The 13,899-nt window shown below is 47.5% G+C and overlaps 1 protein-coding gene across 1 annotated transcript in view; it reads left to right on the forward strand.

Moving 5' to 3' along the window:
* Farp2 (FERM, ARH/RhoGEF and pleckstrin domain protein 2) overlaps positions 1-13,899 on the forward strand; it is a 100,054-nt gene that overhangs the window by 83,792 nt on the left and 2,363 nt on the right. Inside the window, 7 exon segments of the mRNA XM_051153675.1 lie at positions 2,067-2,304; positions 4,102-4,232; positions 7,096-7,164; positions 8,350-8,439; positions 12,545-12,627; positions 13,249-13,367; positions 13,639-13,796. Of these exon segments, the coding sequence (XP_051009632.1) occupies positions 2,067-2,304; positions 4,102-4,232; positions 7,096-7,164; positions 8,350-8,439; positions 12,545-12,627; positions 13,249-13,367; positions 13,639-13,796 (888 nt within the window).

Consider the following 13,899-nt stretch of genomic DNA (forward strand, 5'->3'; position numbering starts at 1 on the left):
GAGTCGCTCTTCTCAGAGCATTGGTTCCTCAGAAAGTGTTTTCAGGAGGGGCTTTGCCCTATAGAACAGTTTTCCTTTCAAAAATAACACTCCTTAGACAGGTTCCCCTCAGAAAACCTTTCCCTGGAGCATCCTCAACACCTCAGAACAGCGTTCCACAGAAGGACAAACTGCTAAGCACGTGTCCTGTCAGCACGGTGCTCTCCAGAATTAAGGTTCCCTGCTGGTACAGCCTTCCTCTCTGTAGTGTTCTCAGAACAGCATTGCCAGGCTGGAAGACAGCTCAGCAGTTAAAGCACGTGTCGTTATTGCAGAGGGCCTGGGTTGGTTTCCAGGCAGACACAGTGTGTATTAGAACCGTCTGTGACACCACTTCCAGGGGATCTGGTGCCAACTTCTGAGAGGGCATGGTGATCTACACACTTTTTTTTTTAAAGACAGGGTTTCTCTGTGTAGCCTTGGCTATCCTAGAACTGTCTTGTAGACCAGGCTAGCCTCAAACTCACAGAAGTTCGCCTGCCTCTGCCTCCCAAGTGCTGGGATTAAAGGAGTACACCGCCACCCCTCTGCAGTATTTGAGAGGTAGAGGCAGGCAGATCCAGGGCTATGTAGGAAAACCCTGGCTCAGCTGGGTGTAGTGGTGCATTCCTATAATCCTAGCACTCAGGGAGACAGAGGCAGGCAGGTCTCTGAGTTCGAGGCCAGCCTGGTCTACCAAGCAAGTCCAGGATAGCCAAGGCTACATAGAGAAACGCTGTCTCAAAAAACATTTTTTAAAAAGAAAAGAAAAACTCTGTCTCAAAATAACAATAATAATAATTCAGGGCTATCCTGAGCTACACACTGAGTTTGAGGTCAGCCTAAGCTACATGACACCTTGTATATTGGGTTTTGTGTTTTGTTTTGTTTTGTTTTGTTTTGTTTGGTGGCTGGAGAGACAGCCGTGGGTGCTGGGAACCGAACTCTTATATTTATGGTTGTGAGCCTAGCCTTTAATGGCTGAGCCATCTCTCTAGTCCTATTGTTTTTTAAGAAGGAAAGAGAGAAGGCTTTCCTCAAGAAATGGGTCTCCCCAGAATAGCATTCCTTCAATAGATTACCTTTCTTCCCTCCCTCAGCATTATTTCTCAGAAATGAGTTCCCCTCAGAATAGGGTTTCTTGTTCACAGCGTTTCTTTCTGAATGGAGTTCCTCACAGCAGGTTTCCCTTCAGAATACCTTTCCCCAGAGCGGCATTTCTCTCAATATAATTTCTTAAAACACTTATGAGCAGGTTCCATTCAGAATGTCATTCTCCCAAAACATTCACCTAAAGAGCTTGCCCACCAAACAGCGTCCCTTGGAATCAGGGTTTATTCCAAATATCTTTCTCTAGCATACTTACCCTGGCACAGGCTCCTCTAAACAGGATCCCATCGAAGCAATCCCCCTCAGAGCAACACTCCTCAGAACACATTTCCAGCGTAGCATTACCTTCAGACAAGATTGTCCTCAAATCATGCTTTTATCCAGTGCAGAATTCTCCTCAGAACCCAGTGCCTGAAACAGAACTCTCCTCCAGCATTGGTACCCCTCAGCACAGGGATCCCCTCAGAGTCAGCACTGCACGTGGGCAGAGCTCAAATGCGGGTTAGTTCTTGCCCAGAGCTCAGTGTGCCTCCTAAGGTGAGCCCGAGCTCTCCTAGCCTCTGAGGTCCGTCCTTTATCCATAAATGAAGGAAAGGCTCATGGTTTTCCAGCACATGAGGTTACAAGGAGGGACCAGTCAGCAGTGGTTGTGTGTGGACCAGCTATGGAGGAGCCCTGGCCCCTGGGAATGGCCTGAGGGCCATTTACACCCCAGGGTAAAGTCTATTACAGGGAAAGATGGGCTTCTATGGAAACAGATGCTCTGGCTTGTTCGTACCACACTATCCGTCCCTGCTATGCCCTGTCAGCTTTTCCAGCTGCTAGGTGAAGTCCCACGCTGGGGATTCTGCCCAGGCAGACAAGCTGCTTCCCACTGACACTCCACCCTGTTGCCACCATGTCTCTTTACCTAAACATTAACCTTTTGTCCTCAACAGGACTTTACCAGCTACTTCCAGAGACACGATGAGGTCCTAACAGAACTGGAAAAGGCCACGAAACACTGTAAAAAGCTGGAGGCTGTCTACAAGGAGTTTGAGCTCCAGAAGGTCTGCTACCTGCCTCTCAACACGTTCCTGCTGAAGCCCGTCCAGAGGCTGGTGCACTACCGTCTGCTGCTGAGCCGGCTGTGCAGTCACTATGCACCTGCGCACCGTGACTACGCTGACTGCCACGGTGAGAGGGCACTGGGCTTGGAGGGGCACGTAGCGGGAAAGTAGGAGCGGGAAGAGTAGACTACACTGGCTCTTCCTGAGGAGGGCTGACAACCCCAGCGGTCAGAACTGGCTCCTGGCCTTCCCCTCTTCTCAGCTGCTTCAGGGAAGTGGGTTCCAGGCTGTGCTGGTGCAGGGCCCGCCTTTCTATTCCCCAGGCAGTGGGGTACTATGACCAAGGTGGTCTCCTGTTGTCAGGATCACTTCAGCTGACAAGAGGGCCCTGGGGCATCGGGAGTACCCTAGAATGACCTGTTTTCTGTGGGTGTTTCTGTCCTGGAAGCCTTGACTCTAAAACTTACCAAACATTTGAGCCAAATGGCCTACTAGAAGTTTCTGACATATATGCACTATCTGGGTGTTGTTGTTGTTGTTGTTGTTAAAGGAACAGGAATAAAATCTAACTCTTGTTCATTTACAAATAGAACGTTTAGTTATAGTATAAGTTCAATACAGGAGGTTTCTGTCTATAAATCATTGAAAATATAATTAGCAGCTGGGCATGGTAGTGCACACCTTTAGTCCCAGCATTCAGGAGGCAGAGGCAGGTGGTCTACGAAGTAAGTACAGGACAGCCAGGCCTACACAGAGAAAAACGTATATGTACTGGGAGTGGTAGCCAATGGATGTAGTCCTAGCTAGCTACTTGGAAGGTTGAGGCAGGAGAACCATTAGAACCCCTTGGTGCTGGGGTTTCAGTTGGTTGTGAGCTAGAAATTGAACCTGGGTCCTCTGTAGGAGTGAGTGCTCCCAAGCCGGCTAGCAGAGGCACAGCCAACGCAGACTGTAGCTACCGTGACTCATAGTCATACTGTGATAATACTGCCAGGTTCTTCCTGATGTTTCAGTGTTGTGTACGTACCATTTGTAGAAGAAATGTGTTTGTGGTTTGTCAAGGATGATGGTTTCTCTGCGTGTGCTCCTCTTAATTTGCTTTTGCCTCTGAAAGCTACAAGCACCCTGTAGGAACAGTGCTATCCTGGGACTCCATGAACACTGTCAGGGTGGGGCTGAGAATAAGGGGGCGTTAGTCAGGTTGGGGACTTTGTCAAGCTGCTCGTGGAGGGGGTCTGGATAAAAGGAGGAACTGGGATCTAGAGAGATGACTCAGTGCTTAAGAATACTTGCTCCTGTTGCAGAGGACCGAAGTTTGGCTCCCAGAATCCACATTCAGATGGCTTACAATCTCCTTTACCCAGATCCAGGGAATCCAGTGCCCTGGTCTACACTTAGATATGACCATAATCTCTCTCTCTCTCTCTCTCACACACACACACACACACACACACACACACAATTGAAAATAAAGCTTCTGCCGGGAGTGATGGCGCACGCCTTTAATCCCAGCACTCGGGAGGCAGAGGCAGGTGGATTGCTGTGAGTTTGAGGCCAGCCTGGTCTACAAAGGGAATCTAGGACAGCCAAGGCTACACAGAAAAATCTTGCCTCAAAAACAAAAAAAAAAAACAAAAAAACCCCAAAAAGAGCTAATAGTGTTTTGCATTATTCACAAAACCTGCTCTCTTTCCACCATGGTGCCGCTGGTAGAGCACTTGCTTCAACGAAGCCAAAGCTTCCAGGGTGTCTGCAGGGTTAATGCTGGAGCAGGGGCTTATGCCAGTGGCCAGAGCCCTGCACGGACTCTGAAGGGCCTCAGACTAAAGCCACCTATAAAATACTGGCTCTCTCACAAGGCAGAGTGTCGGGGTGGGAGTGGGTTCTTGTTCAGAGGTCAAGACTGAGGGACCTTTCCACACAGAGGCACTAAAGGCCATCACTGAAGTGACCACTGAGCTTCAGCACAGCCTTACCCGGCTGGAAAACCTACAGAAGCTGACAGAGCTGCAGCGGGATCTGGCTGGTGTAGAAAACCTCATTGCCCCTGGAAGGGTAAGTGCCTATACTCAGGGAGGATTTTATGCTTCCTGTCTTGGATCGAATTTTATTAATGTAGCCCAAAACACCCTTTTAAAGCATGGGAGCCAGTGATTTTTTTGTGTACTCACAAAGTTATGTAGTCATCATCACTAAAAAGAAACTCCAGCCGGGTGTGGTGGCATGCGCCTTTAATCCCAGCACTCGGGAGGCAGAGGCAGGCAGATCACTGTGAGTTCAAGGCCAGCCTGGTCTACAAAGCAAGTCTAGGATAGCCAAGGCTACACAGAAAAAAAAAAAAAAAAAAGGAAAGCCAGGCATGGTGGTACGTGCCTTTAATCCCAGCACTCGGAAGGCAGAGGAGGGCGGACTGCTGTGAGTTCGAGGCCAGCCTGGTCTACAAAGTGAGTCTAGGACAGCCAAGGCTACACAGTGAAACTCTGTCTTGAAAAACCAAAAAAAAAAAAAAAAAAAGAAAAGAAAGAAAGAAAGCTGGGCATGGTGGCACATGCCTGTAATCCCAGCACTCAGGGAGGCAGAGGCAGGCGGATTGCTGTGAGTTCGAAGCCAGCCTGGTCTACAAAGTGAGTCCAGGACAGCCAAGGCTAACACAGAGAAACCCTGTCTCAAAAAACCAACAAAAAAAAGAAAAAAGAAAAAGAAAAAAAGAACCCCCCAAAAGAAACCCCATCACTCTAAAAAAAAGCCCCAAGACCCAGTAATAGTTGGTGCTCATTCTGGTAATATGCAGTGTGGAAGAGCCACTTCACAAGGTGCTGGAAGACTAAAGAAAATACAAGCACCATAGCAAGGAATGGTGGCTCACATCTGTAATCCCAGCACGCACGCTGAGGCAGCAAGGCCTTTAGGGTGAAGCCAGTTTAGGCTGCATCATGGGACTCCCTCTTAGAATCTGGACTGGAAAGCAACAAAATAATGCTTGTAATATTTTATCCCCTCTCTGAGTTGTCTTTTTATAGTTTATAATATGAAAACTTTTCATCATAGTGACATTCAAGTTATCTTTAGTTGCTTGCACCTTAGATGTCATATACTAGAAAGTATTTCCTAACCTGAGTAAAAGTGCCTATTTGTTTTTCTTCTAATCGTTTTTCTTTTTTCCCTCTGGCAGGGTCTTATATAACCCAGGCTGACTTCAAATTCACTATTTAAAGATGACCTTGAACTTAGTCTTTCTATCCTCCTGTCTCCACCTTCTGAGTGAGGGACTACAGGTGTGCACCACGCCATCTGGTTCATGCAGTGCCAGGGATAAAGCATGGGACTTTGTGCATAATGGCAAGCACCCAGTGAGCCACACACCCAGCCTTGTCCCAGTTAGTTCACTTTTACTCCTTTGCACATGGATATCAGGCTGTCCTGGCACATTTGTAGAATTGTCTTATAAAAGTTCTGTTCCGAGGGTTGGTGTGTCTCCTGGCTGTGCACTGTCACCAGATCCTTTTGCTCTTGACTCAGTACTGTTGACATAAGGGCTGGAGTAAGATGGCTTAGTAAGTGGCCCTGTCAACTACTAACTACTTCAGAGGCTCACGTGCAGGCTGGTAGGCCTTCCTGTACCCTGCGGAAAGAGCCCTCTAGGAGCTGTTTCTTTGTCTTATGTCAAAAGCATGCAAAGTCCCCCTTCCTGTGCCTTACTTGGTATATGGAGCACTGCACTCACCCAGGCTTCAGTCATTTTGTCTTTTATTGTTTTTAACTTTTTTATATTATCAATATGTCTGGCTAGCAATCAATTAAGATACAGACATTTGTTATATTTTAAAATAGCCTTAGTTAACTGAGAGCAGGGCAGATATTAATCCTCTAAACCACTTTCCATAGTGGGGCAGCAGGTATGGGATCCCTGCCCCAATCCCATGCCATCTGCTTCTAATAATTTCTATCAAGCTACTTCCCATCCATAATCCCAAATACTTGCTAATGTTCTTCATCTGGGCCAAATCCTCCATCCACATTGGCCATGTCCTTTTCCTCCAGCTAACCCATGGCAGCCTTCCTCTCTTCCCTTCAGGTCTCTCCTTTCTCCTTGTGGCTGTCTTTTTTTCTTCCCAGAATCCCTCTCTCTCTCTCTCTAGCCCCATCTATCTCCTGCCCTGCCCAGGTGGGATGGCTTTTTATTAAGCAAAAGGAGGGTCACAGAGACAGTAAACACCATCCCCCAACAGCCTTTCCTTTGACTCTTTTTGTTTTATTTTGAGACAGGGTCTCACTATATAGCCTTGGCTGGCCTAGAACTCACTGTGTAGATCAGGCTGGCCATGAACTCATAGAAATCTGCATGCCTCTGGCTCCTTGACTTTCTAAGCCTTGTGGCATTAGGTTATTATACTTTATTCAACACTCAGTGCATGGCAGCCAGCTCTAACCACCCAATAATGTTTATGGGGCTTTTCCCCCTTCCTGTACCTACTTCTGCCTTTCCCACGGCAGAACCCAGATGGAGTCTTCATGACTTAGTCTCCCAGTGTCTCTCTTCTAGAGTGTACTCACTTGGTATCCTTGTCTCAGAGCAGGTGGATGACTGGGGATAGATTTGGTACCAGGGGAGCTAGGTGTACTATTGAGGAGTGGGATGACTCTCCCTGAGGGCTATCCCCTAAAAGACTTAAAGAAGCCAGAGAGGCTGCCAAGGTAGCTTAGCAAGGAGAGGTACTTGTGTGTAGGACTGACACCCTGGTTTGATCCTCAGATCCCACAACATATCAGGAGAGAACCAGACCTGATAGATGTTTTCTGACCTCACGCATATGCTATGGCATGTGGACACAAGCATGCAATTGGCCAGCATGACCTTTGGCCTTACAGGCATGTGTGTGTCGCAGTCTTATTCACTGGCTCCCTGGCTGTCTTTCAGGAGTTTATCCGAGAGGGCTGCCTTCACAAGCTCACCAAGAAGGGTCTGCAGCAGAGGATGTTTTTCCTGGTATGTTTTCCCACTGTACCCCAAACTGCACCTCCAATCTGGGAGGGAATCTGGGTATACTTTTTCCAGGAACCTTGGCCTTCTGCCCTCTAGCTCAACCCCAGGAAGTTTCCTAGCAGGTGGCAGCTCACAGTCACATGGGAACTCAGGAAGGCTCTTAAGAGTGAGCAATAGGAAGCAGCCGCTTTGCCTACTATGGGGCTGGGGAGCTGTGCAGTGAGGGAACCAGCCTGGACAAGAGTGAGGTCGAGGCATGTCCAAACCCTGAAAAATCTCATCTTGAGACTGACAGGAGGAGGGCCTTTCCTGCCGAGGGCCTATATGTCAGTACACAGATCCCTACGGCCACCACCTCTGCCACCCTTGATGTGGCACACAGCCTGGTGACCAGGTTAAACGTCCTCTCTCCTTATAAGGTCAAGTCCAGCAAGGACCTGGTATTCCTCTTCATGCAAATGAGGCATTCCCAGCACCATGGCCCTGCCAGTAATGTACTCTCACCCCAAAAGCCTCTACCCACTCCCCAAAGGAGGTTTAAATAGCTGTTGTTCCCCTTGGTTGTTAATGAAGCTGTCTCCAGAGAAGGCCGTTTCTCATGCACTCACTGCCAGTCCAGATCCTGCATTGCACCCCCCATCTTGGTTATGCTTCCCTCCCCCAGCCCAGCTCAGCGAGCAACCAGCCTGAATACCCCAGGGGAAAAGCAGAAATAGCAGGGGGCATTTGTTCCTATCCTGCATTCTGGGAGGATAAGCAGAGCCAGCCTAGAGTTGTCCGTGTGGCTATAGAAATGTGCTGGTGGCCCAGTGACAGCCAGGGAGTCTCAGTGTTGCCCTGGGAACATGGACACAGGACCTGACCTGGTAAGCCTTATTTTACCAGGCTTCCTTTCCTTGAGCCACGCAGGCGAGGACTGGCTGACACCAGCAGAGCTCCTGGCTGTGTCTATTAGCTAGGCCAGATTAGAGGCACTGGGGGCTGGCTCATGGGGCTACTACATAATCTGGTCAAAGAGGATCGAAAGAGTGATTTTTTTCCCCGTAGCAGTCTCCAGTAACTTGCATAGATCTGGGAAACACACATAACGGCCATCTATATAGTTCATCAGAGTCTAACTACACTTACATTGAAACTTTGCCCCTTGTTTGTACAATTCATTTATCTAAAAGGCTTTTCCTTCCTCAGTTCTCAGATATATTGCTGTATACAAGCAAAAGTGTCACAGGGGCCAGTCATTTCCGGATCCGTGGCTTCCTTCCACTCCGCGGCATGCTGGTGAGTGGCATTAGGCTTACCTGCCACACCTCCCTCACAAAATGGCAAGTTGGAGGGTCTTCTCAGTAGTGAACAAACCACATAGCAAGAGAATCTGTTGGATTTTTCTTGTTTGCCTCAACTCCTCATGGCTCTTCCTCTTCCTGACCCCTAGACGGCATGATATTCAACCAATGGGCAGTTTTCTGGTCAGCCTAGACCCTTTAGATTCTAACTATGGTCCCTTCCGCACCTCACAGTATGTGCCTACTTTTCCCACAACGTGTGGGTTTGGTAGTCAGCTAAGTTCAAGATAACCATTCGGAAACATCTGTCTCACGGACAGACACAAGACCTGTGTTCAGTGAACCATGCTTGATTCAGAGCTGGGCTTGAGCCATTGATGTTGCTGCTGGGAGCCTTCTGAATACCCTGCATATGTGCCCACAAGGATGCTTGAAATGGGATAACCACTGACTTTAGTGTAATACAGCTTATCAACTTTGCCTTTGGGAGTTAATAAAACCCCTGATTAAGGGCTGTAGAAATAGCTCAGTGTTTAGGGGTACTTACTGCCCCTCCAGAGGACACAAGTTCAGTTCCCAGCACCCATGTCAGGCAGCTCACAACTGCCTGTAACTCAGGTACTAAGGGACTCAATGCCATCTATGGGCACACACACACACACACACACACACTAATAATAATAATAATAACAATAATAATAATAATAATAATGTTTATTATTATTATTATTATTTTAAAAATAAAGAAGGGCTAGAGAGGGCTCATCACTTGATTCTCAGCATACATATGGCAGCTAATAACCATCTGTAACTCTAGTTCCAGGAGATCAGTGCTCTCTTCTTTTCTCCATGGGCACTATATGCATGTGCTGCAGAGATATACATGCAGGGGAAACACCTATATACATAAAATAAAAACACCTGGTTCAGTGATGCATGCCTGTTATCTCAGCACTCAGGGAGGCAAGGGTAGGCTGATCTCAGTGAGTTCAAGGCCAGCCTGGTTTATAAACTGAGTCCAGGACAACCAAGGCTACACAGAGAAACCCTATCTCAGAAAAACAAAACAGCACCCACCTCACCCAAAACAAACAAACAAACAAACAAAAAAAACCCAAAATCTCAAAACAAACTTTGGAAACAAAATTTAAAATGCTGTTTAAAGTTGCAGAGAGTCAGCCAGGTGTGGTGGCGCACGCCTTTAATCCCAGCATTGGGGAGGCAGAGGCAGGCAGATAGATCGCGGTCAGTTCAAGACCAGCCTGGTCTACAAAGCGAGTCCAGACAGACAAGGCTACACAGAGAAACCCTGTCTCGAAAAACAAACAAACAAAAGTTTCAGAGAGTCAGGAAACTGTCTTTCCTTCATGTAGACCCTGGAACCTGGCCTGAAACTTTCCTGGAGACAAGGCCAATGCAATATACATTCCCATGGTCCAGGACATTTCAGTACAGTGGTCATCGCCTCTCCCTTCACGCTGCCCATTTTGGTGTCCCTTCCTGCTGCAGCAGCATGCTGGGGTCTTCCTGACCCTGTGACCCCACTCTGCTGAGCTTAGCAGGTGCCACCTCTGGAAGCCAACCCCGCTGTTTGATGGTTTACTTTTTTTTCTTGGTTTTTCAAGACAGGGTTTCTCTGTGTAGGCTTGGCCTCCCGAGTGCTGGGATACAGGTGTGCCTCGCAGTGGTCCCACTGTGCAATGCTGGGATACAGGTGTGTCTCGAAGTGGTGCAAACGTGTTGCTTTGAGAGACTACCAGTCAGCTGCTCACAATGAGTTCTAAGTGTGTATGTCTATGGGGGTATGCACGAATGTGGAGGCCCAGGGTTAACATCAGGTATCTTTTGGGTAGCTTTCCACCTTATTTTTTGAGACAGTCTCTTACTGAACCTAGAACTCACTAAGTCTAGCTAGTGGCTAGCCAGTGGGCTCCGGGGAGTTGCCTGTCTCCGTCTCCAGTCTGGGATTACAGATGTTCATCGTCACATCCAGCTTTTTACATGGAAGCTGAGGATCTGCACGGCCCCAGGTCACAAATGCTTTTATTAAGTGGTAAATACCTTTTTTACTTTCTCCACATTCAGTGGAACTTAAAACTCCATCCTGTAGAGGAGTCTTAATTTGGAATGGCCTGACATATGGAAGGTGGCGCTAAGCATTTGTTGAAGGAATGTTTTAGACATACTGCTGTGGTTGGCTCTTCCCACCTTTTCCTTAAGGGCTTTATTTAGCCCTGTTAGGCTAAACATAAGATTGTATTAGCCTTTATTTTAACTTTGGTGTTTTGACAGGGCTTTCTATGTAGCCCCAGTTTTCCTGGAACTCTGTAGACCAGGCTGGCCTCAAATTCACAGAGATCCACCTGCCTCTGCCTCTGTCTCCCCAAGTGCTAGAATTACAGGCGTGTACCACCACGCTTGGCTTTAAGGTTTATTTTTATTTGTGTGCTTCATGTGTTGGTATGTGTATATATGTACTAGTGTCCTTGAATGCTAGAAGAGGGTATTGGGTACCTTGGACCCAGAGTTACAGACAATTGTGAGCTGTCCAAGTATGTGCTAGAAACAAAACTTTGGTCCTGTAAAGGAACAGCAAGCACTCTTAACCTGCTGAGCCATCTCATCAGCCCCCTAGGCTCTCATTTTGCAGTTGTCTAGAATTTACTAGATGTAACCAGTTAAGGATGTAGCATTTTTCTTTCACATAGGCATTTTCCCCATCATTTGTTGAATCCTTCATGTTACGTGACAACCTTCAATTTCCACTCTCCTTATAGCAGCATCTTCCACTCTGGAGATAGTTAATACATCCTACCTCATCCTTCCCCCACCCCCTTTTTAAATTCTGTTTGCAGGGCCAGCAAGATAGCTCTGCAGATAAGTACGTGACAGTGCAAGCTTGACAACTCAATTTGGGTCTCCTGGAACCCATGTAAAAGTTCAAGGCAATAACTTCCACACATCATATACATAATGATAATACAATTTTTAAAACGCACTTAAGAGCCGGCCATGGTGGTGCATGCCTTTAATCCCAGCACTCAGGAGGCAGAGGCAGGCAGATTGCTGTGAGTTCGAGTGAGTCTAGGACAGCCAAGGCTACACAGAGAAACCCTGTCTCGAAAAACAAACAAACAAGTTAAAAATGCATTTAAGTATTCAAAGTAAACTCTGGAGTCATTTAGACAAATTCCATTCCAAAGCACCATCGGCATTTCAACTGAAATGACATGAATTATTAACTTGGGGGAAGACTGGCAGACCACATTCTGACAAATGTCTGGCAGGATGTCAGATCTTTTCTGGCGAGAAATGAACTTGGTGGCTTTTGTGCTACGCGCTTGGTGTGGGGAACTGTCCATTCTTTGGGTCATCTGTACCTGGCAGTCTTAGGGCTACATATGTAAACTATTCAGAGAAAAAGAAAGTGAGTAGCTCCTGACTTGAGAGGAGCCTGATCATGTTAGAGCGGTTTCCTTCTGTCACAGAGAGCCTGTCAGAGCTATTCGAAATGTTGGCTTTCAGCAGAGTTGTTCCCAGAATGTAAAGAAATGATCACTTTTGCTGACTTCAGATAATTCTGTTATTAAGCTTTCTAGTATCAACCCATCCTCGCATCTTTAAATCCACCTTGCTTGGTGCTAGGACACATCTGTATTTGGTTTTAGGCTTGATTTGGTGATGTTTTATCTTGGAATTGTTTCATCAAATCATCAATCTGATTTGGCTGAGATCAGAATGCAATGGCTTTCCTTTGCATTTGATAAGAATTTTGGTGCCAGGTGATAGATGACCTTTTTAACTCCTAGTACTGAAATGCTCAACATCTTCTTTGCTTGATTTTCAGCTAATAGTGCTGGACCCGCCGGTGAGTATTTCAGTGTCTCTAGACAAGACCTCAGTCACTTGGTGGCAGCTGCCATGATGTAGGGCTACAAGTGTGCCTCCTGTATTACCCTCGTAGTTATATAAACTGACTTGAATTGTATAAGCCTTCCAAGCACCTAGCATTATTTGCAGTCATTTTGTTATTGTCTCAAGTTTGGGCTAAACTAGCATTTTCCTAGCCCATCGGATGTCACCTCCTCTCTCACCTACAGGTAGAAGAAAGTGAAAATGAATGGTCTGTTCCGCATTGCTTCACCATCTATGCAGCTCAGAAGACAATTGTTGTAGCAGCCAGGTAAGGGCTGTGATTCAGTCGGAGCAGGGTCTGCCTCAGGGGTGAGGACTTTAGTACCGAGCTCTGGAGCCTCATGGGACTCAGGTTATAGGGGTATCTTTCCCCTAGTAGGCAGGGAAGGAGTGTTGACATTTGTGTTTTTCAAGAGACCAACCAGGGTGCTTCTGAGAAGATGCCTGTACTCGAGTTCATGGCAGTTGGCTTCTTAAGGTCACCAGCACTCTAGGCCTCAACCAAGGGCAAATATTTATGATCACAAGGAAAGCCAACTTGGGGGTCACAGCCCAAGAGCAAATTGAGGCTTAATCCTTTCCAGATCAGCAAGTTCTTCAGGAAAATATCTGGCCTGGTCCTCCTCCACCAGGAAATGCCACCTTAATCATGAACCAAATCCAACCTTGTGTTTCTGCACCAGGTTTTGGTAATAAGCTCACTTGATCCAGCACTGAGGCCTGCCCTGCTTCCCCAGCTCATCCCAGGAACAGGCTGGCATGTTTCTGGCAATCTGTAGGACCCAGGGGATGGAGAAGGTGGTCAAACCAGACCTACCACAAAGGACAGGACTCCAGGTCAGGAAGATCTTTCCTGAGGCGGCAACTAATTTGACTTTCTCGTTTACAGCACTCGGCTAGAAAAGGAAAAGTGGATGCAGGACCTAAATGCCGCAATCCAGGCAGCAAAGAGTACTGGTGACACATCCCCAGTGCTGCTGGGAGGCCCCTTGTATACTCGTACCCCCAGTGAGTTTTGACTCAAGACACCCAAGGAAATTTCCTCTGTAGCTCCGAAAGCTTTTCACAAATGGCTTTACTGACCCTGGCCCTCCTGCCAGGTCCCATGAGCTTCCTCCTATACAGGAGAGCTGGTGGCTATGTCCACATGGGCGAGTTCTTGGGTTATCCTAGCACCATGATTTTGTCTGGCTGCTGACTTGGGTACCAAGGGCCTATTTCCCAGATCCTGAAGAAGCCTCATGGGCGGGTGGTGCCAGATGCTGCTCACTCTCCCTAGGATCTTCTGATGAGATCTCTCTGGAGGAATCGCAAGATATTCGAGGAGCCCGGGGCTCTCTGGAGGGGAACAGCCAGCACCGGGCCAACACCACAATGCACGTGTGCTGGTACCGGAACACAAGTGTGTCCAGAGCAGATCACAGTGCAGCCGTTGAGGTATGGCTGTCATGAGCATACATGTGAGCTCTCCCTCCCCTCAAGTTTCACCCGCTGGTGTGCTGGCTAATGTGGAGGGGCCCAATCAGACAGCTCTCTCCTG

Source organism: Acomys russatus, chromosome 12 (genome assembly GCF_903995435.1).
Source record: "Acomys russatus chromosome 12, mAcoRus1.1, whole genome shotgun sequence".
Classification (NCBI taxonomy): Eukaryota; Metazoa; Chordata; class Mammalia; order Rodentia; family Muridae; genus Acomys; species Acomys russatus.